The 15,867-nt window shown below is 32.8% G+C and overlaps 2 protein-coding genes across 3 annotated transcripts; both read right to left on the bottom strand.

Annotated features, from left to right (window-relative positions):
- Positions 1–2,410: 2,410 nt before the first annotated feature.
- LOC114145036 (uncharacterized) lies at positions 2,411–6,708 on the bottom strand. The gene is made up of 5 exons (XM_028018358.1): positions 6,629–6,708; positions 5,262–5,373; positions 5,118–5,150; positions 3,085–3,769; positions 2,411–2,425 (listed from the first exon to the last, which is right to left on the bottom strand). Exons 1-5 carry the CDS (start codon positions 6,699–6,701, stop codon positions 2,411–2,413), a joined length of 918 nt encoding a protein of 305 aa, XP_027874159.1. The 5' UTR covers positions 6,702–6,708.
- On the bottom strand, positions 2,727–12,250 carry LOC114145655 (uncharacterized). Of its 2 annotated transcripts, XM_028019315.1 has the most exons (6): positions 12,182–12,250; positions 11,943–11,964; positions 11,016–11,131; positions 10,874–10,906; positions 9,132–9,805; positions 2,727–3,091 (listed from the first exon to the last, which is right to left on the bottom strand). In XM_028019315.1, exons 3-5 carry the CDS (start codon positions 11,129–11,131, stop codon positions 9,136–9,138), a joined length of 819 nt encoding a protein of 272 aa, XP_027875116.1. In that variant the 5' UTR covers positions 11,943–11,964; positions 12,182–12,250; the 3' UTR covers positions 2,727–3,091; positions 9,132–9,135. The 2 variants fall into 2 exon arrangements, with proteins under 2 accessions (XP_027875116.1, XP_027875115.1); XM_028019314.1 differs by lacking the exon at positions 2,727–3,091 and having other exon boundaries at positions 8,670–9,805.
- Between the last annotated feature and the right edge of the window lie 3,617 nt (positions 12,251–15,867).

The raw sequence follows: 15,867 nt of genomic DNA, 5'->3' as shown, positions 1-15,867 counted from the left end.
GTCAGTTGATAAGTATGTTCCTTACTCTCTGTTGTGTATATATTTTTGCTCCTCTTCTGTCTTTGGGTTTTAAAAAGACATTTATTGAACTTTATGACCCCTTAACCTTCACCCACAAAACATTTAAATGAAAGCAGTGGTGGGTAAAGTAAAAATTTTACTCAAGTAAAAGTAAAAAGTAGCCATCCAAGAAATTACTCAATTAAGAGAAAACAGTATTTAGTAAAATGTCTACTGAAGTACTGAGTAAATGATCAAATTAGCAATCATTTAATATTTAAAAATGACGTCATCAAATGGACCATAATATAAAGTTAAGTGGAAATTTTGATAATAATTCATAAAAGTAAGAAAAAATCAGACAAGCTTTCAAACTTTATATAATTGTGACTAATTTTCTTATTTCCCTGTATAACTGGGGTTTTTTAATGATTTTTGTACTTTTTGTTTGTTCATCTGTTGATGCTCATCTGAAGCATTCTGCTTCTCTCCTGTCTCTAGACAGTTTTTGATTTTTTTCACCCCATCTCAAGTTTTTAAGTCCTGATTCTTTTGTCTTTTACATAGACTATTGATAATGGACAGATTTTTTTTCTCTTAAAAACAGAGATCTTTATATCTTCTCTGCTACTATAGTATTTGCATAAGTACTATGAAGTTGTTTCTGGTTTTACACTTCTGTATAAATACTATGAAGTTGTTTCTGGTTTTACGCTTCTGTGGTTATTTACATTTTTAATTGACTGAAATATTTACCGTCATCGTCCCTTTGTAATCCTGTAGTTTTATGTTTTCATTTTGAGCAAACAGTGATGTACATAAATGCAATGTCTTCTAATGAGACAGTTTTTTGTTATGAGTACCAGGTTTATTATAATGGTAAATCAATAAATCAGCTGTTTAATAACAAGACAAGGCATGGGATCTATTTAACTAGTGAAGTAACAAACTGATTCAAATTGTTCTGAAAATGTTAAAAGTTTTAAAATAATAACATAATTTTAAAATAATCTTAATATGTGAGATTATTTCCCAATCTTACACATTGGGAAATAGTTATTTTGATGAAATTGCAGAAATAAGTTAACATTTCTGGGATTTATATACTTAATAATAATGATATTTAGGATTATTTGACATGTTTCAAGATATTCCATCTTAAGCTATGCTATTTAAATTATAAAACTAATTTTTACGTAGATTTGATAATAAAACAATGCACATTGGACCTTAACGCTGCAGTAAGTAACTTTAACAAAAATACTTTTTTTATATATTTGTTAAAACTGTCATCATGTTGTGACAGTATAACATGAGATAGATATGCTGCTGGAGTTTATGTTCATAACTTGATGAGTTGATGTCAGTATGTGAATGTTTGTATGTGTGTGACCAGTTTTCACCTCTTTTGAAACTAATCATGCAAGAACAGATGACTTTCTCAACCTTAACTCTGAAAAGTCCTTTGAGAACCCAAGATGTTGAGAAATACCTAAACCCGTTTTGCCGCCTCATTCTAACTTGCAGATGGAAATAAAGATACAGAGATTAAAAAAGATGGTTTGTTCATCTCTTTCTGCACTTCTGCTTCTATAAAATTCTGAGGAAATTAGTAGGAGGCTGTAAAAGTGCTTCTATACATGGTGATGAAATGCAAATTTGTGCTTGACTGCAAGTCATGCATGAATGAAACGCGGTTGCATCGGGCCTTTAGTGGCCCTGAACAAAGATAAGATACTAAACAGGTACAGTGGGAACGGAAAGTATTCAAGTTTTTCACTCTTTGTTTCATTGCAGCCATTTGCTAAAATCAAAAAAGTTAATATTATTTCTCGTGAATAATGAGACAATTTTTCATTATTTCTCATAAATAAGGACAAATAATTATTTCTCATTAATAATTAATAATGAGAGCAAGACATAGGATATGCTGATATCATACGTCTTAGTTTTACTGTTTTACTGTTTTTTACAGAAAAAAAAAGAAGTGTAGAAATTTTTTACAAATTAAAAAAAAAAAAGCCCTAAAATATCACGTGACCATGTGCGGTATTTCAGTTTTTCTTTTTTAATAAATTTGCAAAAATTTCTACATTTCTAGTTCTTTCTGTCCTGATGGGATGCTGAGTGTAGATTCATGAGAAATAATCCAAACTTTTTTGATTTTAGCAAATCAGTAGCACAAGAAGCACACTGACAAACTGACTTCACTTCAGTCACAGCATTTATTTTCATAAAGATAATAAAGACCTCAGCCTTTCTTAAAATCTATTTCTTAAATAGATTTTTTTTGTCAATTCTTGCATTGTGTGTGAATTGTGAGACAGTTATTTTTTTGTTTTTGGGCATGTGCTTAATGGTTTTTCTTCTTGGTCAAAACTTTGCAAAATTTTACTTTATTATGAAAAGGTCAGGACGTTGTTCCCTGAGAACAGAAATAAACATAAAACAGACTGAATGCTGAGCAAAGCTTTATTCTGAAGGGAAAATAAAGGCATAAAAATAAAGTCCAGTAAATACATCATTATTGTGAATATATTATGAATCAATAAAATAAAATCTGATAGTAACTCTGCAATTTCAAGAAATGAATACATTTAATAGTCTGGGTTATTTTCTACCAACAGCTTTTTAAAACCAAACAAATGTGTACATTTTAATTTAAGTAATTATTTAAGTACAGTAATTACTAATAAAATAATAATTAAGTAATTATTTAATTATTTACAATTAAGGACATCAAATGTTAGAAAAGTATACATATAAAGTACAGCAGAAACGTTTTTTTTTTTAAATCATAGATTCCATTTATTTCTTTTTAATGCACATTTAATATTTCAGATTATGAAACCAACTTTAATATCACACAAAAACGGGGAAATATAAAATGCAGTTTTCATCATCATTTATTGGTCAGTGAAATCAGTTAATTTCTAATAGCTTGGGTTAGATTCAAATGAAGCTAGACTGGACATGGACTCAGCTGACTAACAAATACTTAGATATTATTTTAAAAATTAAACTCATGTTCCTGTAAAGCTAAAGTTCATGTAATGAATCATGGGAGCCCCACCTACTGTTTACCCCCTGCCTTTTTTTGCCAGGCTGTTGATTATCATCATAACACCACCCAGTAATATTTCCAGTATTATTACTACAGTTTACACATTTCATCCTACCATTCACTTCATCACAACGAAATATGCGTTGCAGACCAATTGTTCCCCCCAGGTTCCTCAGAGCATCCTGTAGATCCTCTGGAGGTATAATGGTATTTCTAGGCTTGAATACTTTAGAAAACACAAACACTATGTTAAACTCTACATAGTCTGTTAAGAGTTTCAGAATATTACCCTTATTGTCTCTGTTTGTACATCTCTTAGCACATGGAGAAGCATAGACATAAATAAGCAACAGGTCTTGTCCTATATTGTGATTGTTGAGCCAAGTATGCAAGTTCTGAAGAGTACGATACTCTGCATGCACAGCTGTGCCTTCATTAAATGACCTCGTATTCTGACGGTACGCCTCCGCCCAAGTTCTAGCCTGGCTTCTTATAGGCCACTGAACACGTCCATCCGGACACTGATCCACAACATCAGGCCATCTTAAAACTGTGGCTGCCAGTATATTTGTTCCATTGTAAACGTCACAACCTATGATGGTGTCCTTTACATTATTGGCATCATCAGTGACTTGGCTGATATCATACTGATTAGTTTCACTGTTGAACGGAATTCTCGCAACCAGACTGAACATGGGGCGTTTCCTGTTAAAAGAAATAACAGAAAAAATTACTGAACACAGTTCAAAAACAGACAGTCAAATGATATGGAAACCTGATTAGTGTGCAAAATATCAGACATAGGACAGAAAGATGTCAGGAATAAATTCACAACTTGACCAAGCTTGGTTTTTGTATCTTACCTATAGTGTATTTTACAGTTTTTCTCAATAGTTTACACACATTTTCTGAAAACCTACCTTATACTTTTAGAACTCTACATACAAATTAACACACACAGAATGAGCAAAACCCTTAAATTCTCTTGCAAAATGAAATTTGACATTCAATATTATCTCTTCCTACAATTGTATTTTGTTTTCAGATGGCACACACAAACCCTCACATTTATATTTGAACACTGATGTGCTCAATGTAAAACACCATGATGAATGGAAAACACTTCTTTACCGCCCATCATAATGTCTTAGCCCTTTTATATTCAGTGTTACATTTACTGCAGACAGTACATACACAAGTGTGTTGTAAATGTTTTAAAAAATATTGTTTTTATACTCAGAACACACAAATGCAAAGTATCAAATATATTTTATTCAGTGGCGATCTGGACAAACACCCAGGGAGGCATCTTGTGGGGCACATCATGAGCGGACTTGTGCGCCCAAGTAGGTCCAGAAGGCCTATATGCCCTTAATAATTCTAAGTTAAGGGCAATTGATTTAGAATTTTAGAAACATTAGATTTTCCTAATGAAAATTGTCCCAAATGCAGAAAACTGTGTGCAGTGTTTTGAAAAATGTGTGTTTTAAAACTGCAATTTCAGAGTAAAGCAGGAATTGTGCTTGTGGCAGAATTGCTTCAGGGGGTTTGTGCATGTTGTGGTCGTTGTGTCTCAAGTACCAGTATGTGTATAAACAATCAGAAGTACTGAAATAAATTTCACTGTAAATGTAAAAGGAATAAGTTAAAGATCAAAATTTTTTTAGAAACAGTCCATGTAGATCGATGTTTGGTCCAATCCAATGCCAAACCAGACAAATAAATTACAGTTTAACAGTTGATGTTTAAGTATCAATGGGAATTGATTATCTATTGAGTTTTATTATTTTTCATACACAGATTGCTTTAGTAATTAATCAGGAAGAAAAGCAGAAACACATAAAAACTAAAAGTATTGACACTGACTCTATGCTACAGCCTACTATGCTTAATAACTTCATTAAGAATTTAAAATTATCATAAAAAGTAAGTTTTGTTATTTCTGTAATTTACTATTTGAAATTTAAACTACACATTAAATGTCCCCTCTTTTCTGGCAGCTCCAAAGTATTCTGTTGTTTGGATATTAAAAATCAAGGATGCTGTAACTTACATAGAATTATTGAACTCGTATGTTGGTCTGTAGCTGAGGAAGAACACAGACATGTTTTAGAAACATTTTTAATTGCACCCAGTGAAACATAAGAAATCAGTCTACATCCAGTTTCCCTACAGAAAACAAAGAAATTAAACTTACAGATTCAAGACTTGTGAAACTAGATTTTTTAGTTGGGTCTCGTCCACTGCAGGCGGGAAACTGTTTGCAGCAACACAGTCAGTGAAAGCACCATGAAGGACAGGAGACCCATCTGAAAACTGTTCAGTTCATTTTCAGTTCAGTATTTTTACTAGACAAAAGTGAACATTTATGTTTACCTTTGATTTAAATATCTTATTTTAACGTTTAAAGTTTAACATCACATTCATTTAGTGGATTCACTGTACAGTGAGTTTGATGGGGGAAGAGGGCTGACAGTGTCTGAAGTTACCATTTTTCATCTAAAACATTTGCAAAACTGCATTTCTCAAAAGCCAGTATCTTCCTAAAAATTCTTAGTTAATCTTTCAAAATTAAATATCTGTATCCATTAACATGTCAGTGGTTCAGAACAACAGGTCCTTGTTTCATTGTGTGATAAGACAATCAGACTGAAGAATCATGTTTCCAATGACAGTGTACTCTGGAGAGATGTTCTGTTGCTAAAATTGTGATGACAAGTACGGTATTTAAAATTGTAATTACAGGAGATCAATGGCAAGAGATGGGGCAAGATTCACATTTACGCTTTTTCACATTATTATTATGGGATTATTTGGGTGGACTTTAATGTCAGCTTAAAAATATTTCAGTTGGTGAAATAAAGAAAAGTTTTAAAAAGCAGAAAAATCAAGAAAGTAAGAACAACCTTATTTTTGAAACAACTTTCAAGGCATAGATCAAGAAACATTCATCTACAGCAATGCAAACAGGTTGCTAGTTTTTTTTTTGTTTACATTTGTTGACGCCAAGAATGTTGCTACCAGTTTTTAAAGTCCATAGTTAGATGTGGCAGGTTTTTTTCGATAGCAGATACAATTTTCATTTAAAATTTGTTTTTTGTATTTCTTATGTTAGCTGATTTTTGAAATGTGCTTCATCTGAAGATTTTAGTCTTGATAAAATAAATCCAAATCTGAAGAAAACGCTAAAGAGACAGAATCTTCATCACACTACAAGTATCTAAACAATTAAAAATACACAAAACAACTAACTGCACTGCTTCATCAGGTACAGCAATGATAAATGTTACGTATCAAGGAAGTAATGCTAAGGTATTTTTTCTACATACAAAAATCCTGTGTCCCCTACAGTCGTCCATGTTATGACATAAAAATGAAAATCTTAATTCTAAAATGAAATATCTTTAAAAACTAGGCTTTTGGGGGTGTAGTGCAAATTTAACATTAAAATAATTTGTTCATTTGGGCAATTTTAGATATTCGGATGTCCAGTGAATTGGCTTTTTTAGTGAAGTAAGACTTAAATAACATCTTAACAGAAATGTTCGTAACAAAAATCTTTACCTTCTTGTGTTGTAAAGACGCTTCTGATGTTTTCTCTTTGTGTCAGGAGTAAAGGTGTTGATAAAGTGAACATAATCAGAGGAAACAACGCTTTAAGGAAACGTCAGATGTGACTGCACCAGTTTTACGAGTTTGTCTGCATTTCTTTCTCGGGAGATTGTGATAAACTCTTCCTCCTATCTTTTTAGCACACAGAAAGCCTGTTGGATTGTGTTGGCTAAATCCTAATCAAGATAGAATCAGTCGTCTGATAATAGATTTTTAAATAATCATTGGTTTGTTCAGAAGAAGAAAAACAGAAATTAGATAGTGACAACAGGATAACCACCATAACAGCATTTCAATTGCTCACCCAAGGTGTCTGTAAGGAAATTATTCTGAAGATTTTCAAAAGTGTAAGCATTTGTTTTTCTTTGAAAGTGAAGAATCAATTTATCAGACCTAAGCCATCTTTTTATACCTTTCTTTACTGTTTAGATGACTATTGTTTTAAAATCTGTAACTTTTAAAGCTTTACAAAAATAGTTGTCTTTTTAAAATATTTGTTTAAAGTGTCAAAATGTTGTGACAGTAAAATATGAGACAGATAATCTAAGATTGAGCTCTTGCACCTCCTTCCAGCTCTACTATTGTCATCTGAAGAAAAGCACCGCTCCTGGTCACAAACAACCTATCAGAGCCAGGAGGAGGGTCTTAGCACTGTCAATCAATCTCGTGTACTTGCTCCTCAATGTGGTAATGATGGAGAGAAAAATCTACCATTCCAGTAAAACTGTTTATCTGCCATTATCAGTAGCTATGATAATAACCTGAGCATTCGGGTAAAATGGAGGGTGTAAGTGGCACGTACACAAGGGCGGTTGACAGTGCTAAGACCCTCCTCCTGGTTCTGATTGGTTGTTTTAAATAGAGCAGTGTATTTCTATAGATGACATAAAGCCCATAGAAGAAGGCAGAGGAGCTCCTTTTTTTCCACAGATTATCTTTCTTATATCGTACTGTCACAACATTGTGATAGTTTTGACAAATATGTTTTGTTTTGTTTTTTTTAAGTAATTGAAGTTAAAAACTGCAGCTTTAATTATTTTTTAACCATTTTCTGTTTTTGGTGGAACAATTGTTATTGAAAATATATTAGCAGTGTGTTTGTTGGGCAGGGAGGGATGTTTTCTCTCTTCCCCAGACAGGAGCTGCCATGCGATAGGCATAACCAAACAGAGGTTGAGGAAGGCTGCCCTTGGTGTTTTCCAGCTTGATTATTTCAACATATTCTATGTATTTCAATGATCACTGTACTGATAATGATCATCAGATGATGCTGAGTGTATATTCATGAGAAATAATATGAACTTTTTTGATTTTACCAAATGGCTGTGATGAAACAAAGAATGAAAAATGTAATGTGCTTTGCAGGGGTGCCGTATAAGATTTCAGTAATCTAAAACTAATATAAAAAAATTTAAGCAACCTACTTGCATACTGTATGCAGACTGTTTCATGTAAAATTCACGAGCAGTAAATATTGTGTTACTATCAGTATTGAACCAAAGAAAGTAAGGCAGTTGCAACCCTTTAAAATTGTGACGCTTTTGATAGGTCAGATAGACTCAAGAAATTGTAACAGCAGCTGCACAGGTGGGTTGGGAGACACTTTTATTTTTTGTCATGGGGCCCAAGATTCCTTGCGGCGCCCCTGGTGCTTCGAATACTTTCCGCACCCACCATAGATGTGTTAGAGCACCAACAGTGGAACGACAACCTGGCAAAAGTTTTAATACTTTTGGTGTAAAAGGGAACGAAAGTAAAAGGCAGAAAACTGATTTATGAATGCCTCCTGTAGCAATCAGTAGCACTACAGGAAGCATTTTTGTAAAGATAATAAAGATCTTTGCTTTTTTAAAAATGGATGCAGTTTTTTTTTTTTTTGGTCAAATGTGTTTGATGTTTTTTTCTTCTTGGTCAAAACTTTGCAAATTTTTACTTTGTTGTGATACAATGAGAAACTTGTTTCAAAAAGAACAAAAATAAATATAAAACAGTCTGAATGCTGAGCAAAGCTTTATTATGAAAGAAGAAAAATTGAAGTCCATTAAGTACATCATTATTGTGAATATATTATGAATCACTAAAAATAAATTCTGATTATAACTCTGCAATCAAATCTCACAAAAATTTACACACACTGTAGAAAAGTTTTTTTTCTCAGAAAATTCTTTTTTTTCTTTTTAATGCACATTTAATATTTCAGATCATAAATCAAACTTTAATATCACACAAAAACGACCTGAGGAAATATAAAATGCAGTTTTCATCAAAATTTCTTGGTCAGTGAAATCAGTTAATTTCTAATAGCTTGGGTTAGATTCAAATGAAGCTAGACTGGACATGGACTCAGCTGACTAACAAATACTTAGATATTATTTTAAAAATAAACCTCATGTTCCTGCAAAGCTAAAGTTCATGTAATGAATCATGGGAGCCCCACCTACTGTTTACCCCCGGCCTTTTTAGGCTGGCGGTTGATTATCATCATAACACCACCCAGCAACATTTTCATTATCATTACAGTTTACACATTTTATCCTACCATTCACCCTATCACAACGAAATATGCGGTCCAGACCGATTGTTCCCCCCAGGTTCTTCAGAGCATCCTGTAGAACGTCTGGAGACATAATGACATTTCTAGGCTGGTGCACTTTAGAAAACACAAACACTATGTTAAACTCTACGTAGCCTGTCAAGGGACTCAGAATATTATAGTCACTGTCTCTGTTTGTACATGTTCTAGTACATGGAGAAGCAAAGGCGTAAAAAAGCAACAGGTCTTGTCCCATATTTTGATTGTTGAGCCAAGTATGCAAGTTCTGCAGAATACGATACTCTGCATGCTCAGCTCTGCCTTCATTAAATGACCTCGCATTCTGACAGTACGCGTCCGCCCAAGTTGTAGCCTGGCTTCTTATAGGCCACTGAACACGTCCATCCGGACACTGAGCCACAACATCAGGCCATCTTAAAACTGTGGCTGCCAGTATATTTGTTCCAGTGTAAACCTCACAACCTACGATGGTGTCCTTTACATTATTGGCATCATCAGTGACTTGGCTGATATCATACTGATTAGTTTCACTGTTGAACGGGATTCTCGCAACCAGACTGAACATGGGGGTTTTCCTGTAAAAAGAAATAACAGAAAAATTTACTGAACACAAAAACAGACAGTCAAATGAGATGGAAATCTGATTAGTGTGTAAAACATCAGATGTAACGATGTCAGGAATAAATTCACAAATTTACCAATCCTATTTTTTTAGTGTATTTTACTAAAACACACTGTAAATGTGGAAAAAAAAGCAGATCAAAAAAATCTTTATGAACAATCTATGTACTGTAGATAGATATTTGGTCACAATAATCAATAAATCAATTAATCGCATGATAAATTCAAACAAACTCAATTACTTCCATTGCCGTGATTTATCGTTTATCTCTTTTTTCTCTCTCTTCCTACCAAAAACTGGATGATAAACGTCTTCAGTTTGGTGTCATCTAACCCTTTTTTTAAGGACAATTTTGTCTAGAAAGACTCCAAAATTCATTTTATATTTGTTGTTTTGTTGACTTATTTTGGATATTTAAAATGTCTTCCAGTTCCAGTATTAAATGTTCATTAGAATTTAAAGTTTACTGATCTTTGGGAACGTGTTCTTGTGTTTTTGCCATTACCATCATATTACTTAAAAATGGTCTCAAAACAACAATATTATTGTTTATCGCAATAACGTCTGGAACAATTTATCGTCCAGGAAAATTTGTTATCGTGACAGGCCTGATATTTGGTCCAATCCAATCCCAAACTAGGCAGGTACATCACAGTTAAACAAGAACCAATTTTTAAGAATGTGGATTTCATCAATAGAAATGGATGATCTGTGCAATCAGTTTTATTATTTTTCCACACAAACATTACTGTACTAATTATTTAACCAGAACAAAAACCTAAAACACATGAAAACAAAAATATTGACGTTACTTCTACTCTGCAACTTATTATTTTTAATAACTCAATAAACAAAAAGCAAAAAATGTTATAAACTAATTAAAGACCTGTCAAAAGTAACTTAGATTATTTATTATTTGAAATTAAAATGACAGATTAAATGTCACTTCTTTTTTTGTAAGTTCCAAACTGTTCTGTTGTTTAGATGAACTCAAAAATCATGAATGTTGTAACTTGCGCACCTTTGACCTTCAACCTCATAGCTTGGTCTGTAGCTGAGGAAGAACACAGACATATTTTAGAAACATGATTAATTATACCCGGTTAAATACTGGAATCAATTGACAACCAGTTTTACTATAAAAATAAAGAAGTTCAACTTACCGATTCAAGATTTGTGAAACTGCATATTGTAGTCGGCCCATGTTTACAGGTGGGAAATTGTTTGCATCAAGCAGCAACACAGTCAGTGAAAGCACCATCAAGAACAGGCAACCCATCTGAAAACAGTTCAGTTCATTTTCAGTTCAGTGTTTTTACTAGACAAAAGTGAACATTTATCTGAAATAAATCTATTTGCTTCATGTACGCTTAGAATATCTATGGCTCATGTTAAATCTTATTTTGCATCCACTTACAGGACTCTCCAAACATTTGGTTTCGGTACTTTTTCCAAGTGTGTGGGATCTAATTTATGCTAAATACTGACTCTGTCTGAAGTTAACAGTATTTTACTTAAGATATTAAATCTCTCACTGAAAAACATATCAAATACTAGGTCTCATAACTTTTGTTTTATTTGGAGATATATTTATTTGAAAATGTCAGAGTTTGAATAACTACCTAAAGTGTGAAAAAGGTTTAAAAAAGACAACGCAAAATTTCAAGGTTTTCAATCCGTTTTAAATCATCTGTTTTTCACAGTTTCAATCAAATATTAACACAATCACAGCTCAGGTATGGCTATTTAAGTTCTGTAATATGTAACGACTGTATATATTACCAGAGGTGGGCAGAGTACCCAAAAATTGTACTCAAGTAAGAGTAGCGCTACTTTCACATATTTTTAATCAACAAAAAGTAAAAAGTAGCGGTCCAAGAAATTACTCAAATAAGGGTACAAAAGTATTTGGTAAAAGTCTACTCAAGTACTGAGTAACTAATCAAAACATCAATAATTAAATATTTTAAAATTACATCATCAGACATACCAAAATATGAAGTTAAGTGGAAATTTGGTATTTCAAGGACAGTAATTCATATAAGTAACAAGACCTGCTCATGTTTGGAGGACCAAACGGAAAAACTTACCTTTGTTGTCTCAGGTGTTGATCTGTTAGAAGACAAAAACACATAAAACACTTATTACTAATTTTACCTGTCATGAATGTTGAGAAGAAAGTAGAGATTCTAATAGTCAAAGTAAGTCTCTTATTTCTTTTTAAATACTTTTAGATATTTCGTTTTGCAACAAAACAGGACCGAAGTCCAGCTTAGTCTGAAACCAAGCAGTGGTGATCTGTTAAAAATCTTCAAAAACAAATTTCTACCTGATGGTTCTGTCGGCTCTTTCCTTCCCTCTGTGTTTCCACTAAAGAAGCTGAAACTACAACTGCATTTATATAAGAAGGATGTTTTACCCTGAAGAGACATGTGACCTTGGAGTTGTACTGAACCCAGACATGAAGTAGTGGAGACACCTGCTGTTCAATACAACTAGAGGGCAGCTTTGAAATCCTTAATCAGGTGTGTATTTGTCTTTACATCTGCAAAGTTTTTTGTTTCTGTTATTATACAGCTCTGGAGAGTCTAATAATAAAATGTAACACAAAAAAATAAATGGTCAAGTTTGAGGGATGAGTTCCTGCAGTCCCTGCACAACATATTTATGTTTAAAAACAATCAAACATGATAAATAAGTTATCCAAGTTGTTTTTAAAAATTTACGAATTTGTCTCACCATCTTTCCATTGCTTACTTTCAGCCAGAAACATTTTACTTTCTATAGCTTTTGCATTGATTTTAACAAACCACCCAGTAGTTTAAAATTATACAATTGTTCAGATATCTCTTGAATAAAATGCAGTAAAATACATTTGTGTTGGATAAATTGTATTTTTAGTAATTATCAAATATTCGTTGTATCATGTAGCTTTGTAGTAACATTTAGATAATGTTTAATTATATGCTTTTTCTCTTTTTCCTCTATTCTAAGTAATGTCTCTGTGTGTTGAATAATTATGATTCCTTCCTGTGACCTCTTTGAGAAAGAGAGCAGTGAAGCCTTCGTGGAGATAGCGGAGACAACTCTGTCTGCTCTCCTGTGGTACTCGACGCCGTGTCTGGTACTCGACTGGAGCAGAAAGATTTAGAGTGTAGATAACATGTGTCTAATAGTAAATGTCATTAGCGCTGCAACAATGTGATAAATTGTTTTCCCCTCCCTTTGAGAGTTAAAGCGCTCAGTGTAAGAGGGTCCCCTAAAAAAGCAATAAAATAGAGGGAGCGGGAGATGTGTTTTCAGAGCGGTTGGAGATTTGTAACTGAAAGCATCTCTCTGTCTGCTCTCCTCGCGAGTACAAAAAGAATTTAACTCTCTTGTCTTTCCTGTGTTTTGTTTAATAGGTATTTAGACCCAACAATTTGTAACAGATGGAAACATACATTTCCTTAAGTCTTTCCTAATGTCATTACTGCTGTTGATGCAGGAGCTTGGAGGCTGAGCTAAATGAGCAAAGATGGCGGCAGAAACACCTGGGAATTTTGGAAGCTGCTGCTTCCTGTAATGACTGGAAGACAATAAACTGATTTGTTTTGAGGTTCAGTCAAGTTAGAGAGATGCATCGTCTTTTCCTAGAGTTATGTAGTAACTAGTTGCATTTGAGTAACTTTTTTTTAAAAAATAGAACAAAAATACGCGTAGGGTATTTTTACTAAGCTGTACTTTTTATTTTTATTGAGTAATTTCATTTTGAAGTATGGCTACTCTTAAGTACAATTTCTGGATTCTGTACCCACCGAATGAAAAGCAAACATGCTTCTGTTCAGTTTTTATTGAGCAAAAATGGCGACAGATGCTAACCGCAACGGCTGTTTGTAACCTAGCAACCAAAATCAACAGAAGGCCAGATATGACAAAAGAAAAAACTATGTCCTGTTAAATATTCTTCAAAATAAAAGACTTCCGCTCTCCAAAATAAATCATGCTTAGCACTTAAATTTCACTTCACCCTTTTGTAGTTATGTACAATAATGTTAAAATCAGGTTAAATATGTTAACCACATATAAGTGTAAGTCACAACAGAATGGAAAGTTCTTTCACTTAATTATTCACAGCTTGTTAAATGACAGGCATTGATAAATGGCTGAATAAACCTAAGGACACGGGTCCAAAGTGCTTTAAAGCGACGGAGCAGGTTGAATTTAGACGCAGTGTTAGGCGTTAAAAAACCCCATATAAAATTAAATCCACCAAAGACCATTAAAAAAACATATAAAATTAAATCCACCAAAAGCTTTATGAATCTTTATGGGAACCATAAAGATTCCCATAAATAGATGTTTCCCCTTTCAGATTTAACTGTAATTATGCAGAACATATCTTGACTTTGGCTCTTATGCACTTCCTTCAGGTAATGATTCTTTTATAAACTTTGCCACACCTGGTTGATTGTAAATCAGGAATTCAGAAACATGCTATTCTGTTAACGATAAACTCGGTGCTGTGTCACGTCGTCACTGTTGGCTGGAAATCTGCTGGACAATAGTGATCATACAGTGGATTAAAAACACAAATAATTGAAAATACCAAAGTTTTGGGGACATAAAAATGAGAGCATAATAATTTTTCAAAGGTTTCTCATCTTTAATGAAGTGTATCATGTAATGTGCTGATTTGTTGGTCTGTTTCTCTTCTAGATGAAGCCACCGGAGGAGCTAATGCTGCCACTAACTACGATTTTTCTACAATGTCTTCTCAAAAACTCAGCTTCACTCATGAAGGTGGTCTGAACCTTTCTCACGTTGTTTATGAAATCTATAGTACTTGATTCTATTAGAGCATGTCAACTAAAAACAAAAGAGTAAATTGTTACTAACAACGCAAAACAGCCAGAATGACAAGAATCAAATCTATACATTTTAAAATATCTTACATTACTTTTTCGCCTCCTTTCAATGAGTTCAATTTTCTTACAGTGCCTCAGATTAAAATTTTTGCCAAAGTTTGTCTTTAGCTGCCTTTTCACTCATTGTTTTGTCCAGTCCTACTATCTCTGATCCAATTTATATCTCTGGATATGAAGAGTTTGATTTTAAATTGTTGAAAATTTAATCAATTTGAACATTTTGGGAAGTATCAAAGAAGAGTAAGGCCTAAACGTTTATAAATATGAGGAAAAATCCACTAAACACCAGAAAGAGAACTTGATAATAATTAAAAATGAGCTTATCTTCCATCTTTATGTCAATGTAGTTTGTATCATTGAATGATTTATAGGTTAGAGTTAGGTTACATAACAAGAGAGGGAGAAAAAACACATATGAATGAATGAATTGATAAACATATCTAAAATATAAATCCATATTTAACATGGGCAAATGTAAATAGGAACAAAACTCCTACATAAAATTAAATAAAACCTGTCTTTGTGACAAAATAAATTATATGTAAATCTAAAAACCTCTGTGAAGAAATGTGTCACATTTATAGGTGATAAAACATACACAGAGGCTTGTTTGTTTTGAAAGTTTGTGCGACATCAAAAATAAAATTAGTGACATATATTTTTGTAATAATTTTAAAATTAATGTGATCAAGATTAGAGAAAAATCAAGTTAGAGTTTGATCATTTTAAAAATGCTTTAATCATTTAAAAAAAAACTAAGTTTAGGTATTTTATTCCTAAAATTTATTACTAATTTTAGGAATAAAATATCACCAAATATAAACAAGAACTTCAGGTAGATGAGGAGAAAATCACATTCATGAAACACTGAGTGAGAATGGAGACATTTTTGAAAATAATTTAAATTAATATGGTTTTTTAGTCATTAACTATGATTGCACACAACTGAGAAAATAAAGCTAAAACTGAAATCATTTTAGTATTATCACTGTTATTCCATGACTGTGTTTATTGTGCCAAAGTACGTGAATATATATTGGTGTGGATTATTTCTTCTCCTGACTCATACCTTCCTAATGAGATCACTTTAACCTTTGTAACTTCTCTG

The sequence above is a fragment of the Xiphophorus couchianus genome, chromosome 5, assembly GCF_001444195.1.
Source record: "Xiphophorus couchianus chromosome 5, X_couchianus-1.0, whole genome shotgun sequence".
Lineage (NCBI taxonomy): Eukaryota > Metazoa > Chordata > Actinopteri > Cyprinodontiformes > Poeciliidae > Xiphophorus > Xiphophorus couchianus.
The sequence above is the reverse complement of the archived record's forward strand: the minus strand, read 5'-3'. Positions and strand labels throughout refer to the sequence as shown.

Excerpts from the sequence above, each read along its gene's own strand:
- LOC114145036 (XM_028018358.1), bottom strand. The coding sequence starts at position 6,701 with ATGTTCACTTTATCAACACCTTTACTCCTGACACAAAGAGAAAACATC. Across the intron at positions 5,374-6,628 it reads CGTCTTTACAACACAAGAAG|ATGGGTCTCCTGTCCTTCAT; the intron begins GTAAAGATTTTT and ends AACAGTTTTCAG. Across the intron at positions 3,770-5,117 it reads TACGAGTTCAATAATTCTAT|GAAACGCCCCATGTTCAGTC; the intron begins GTAAGTTACAGC and ends TTCTTTTAACAG.
- LOC114145655 (XM_028019315.1), bottom strand. The coding sequence starts at position 11,131 with ATGGGTTGCCTGTTCTTGATGGTGCTTTCACTGACTGTGTTGCTGCTT. Across the intron at positions 10,907-11,015 it reads GTTTCACAAATCTTGAATCG|CTACAGACCAAGCTATGAGG; the intron begins GTAAGTTGAACT and ends GTTCTTCCTCAG. Across the intron at positions 9,806-10,873 it reads TATGAGGTTGAAGGTCAAAG|GAAAACCCCCATGTTCAGTC; the intron begins GTGCGCAAGTTA and ends TTCTTTTTACAG.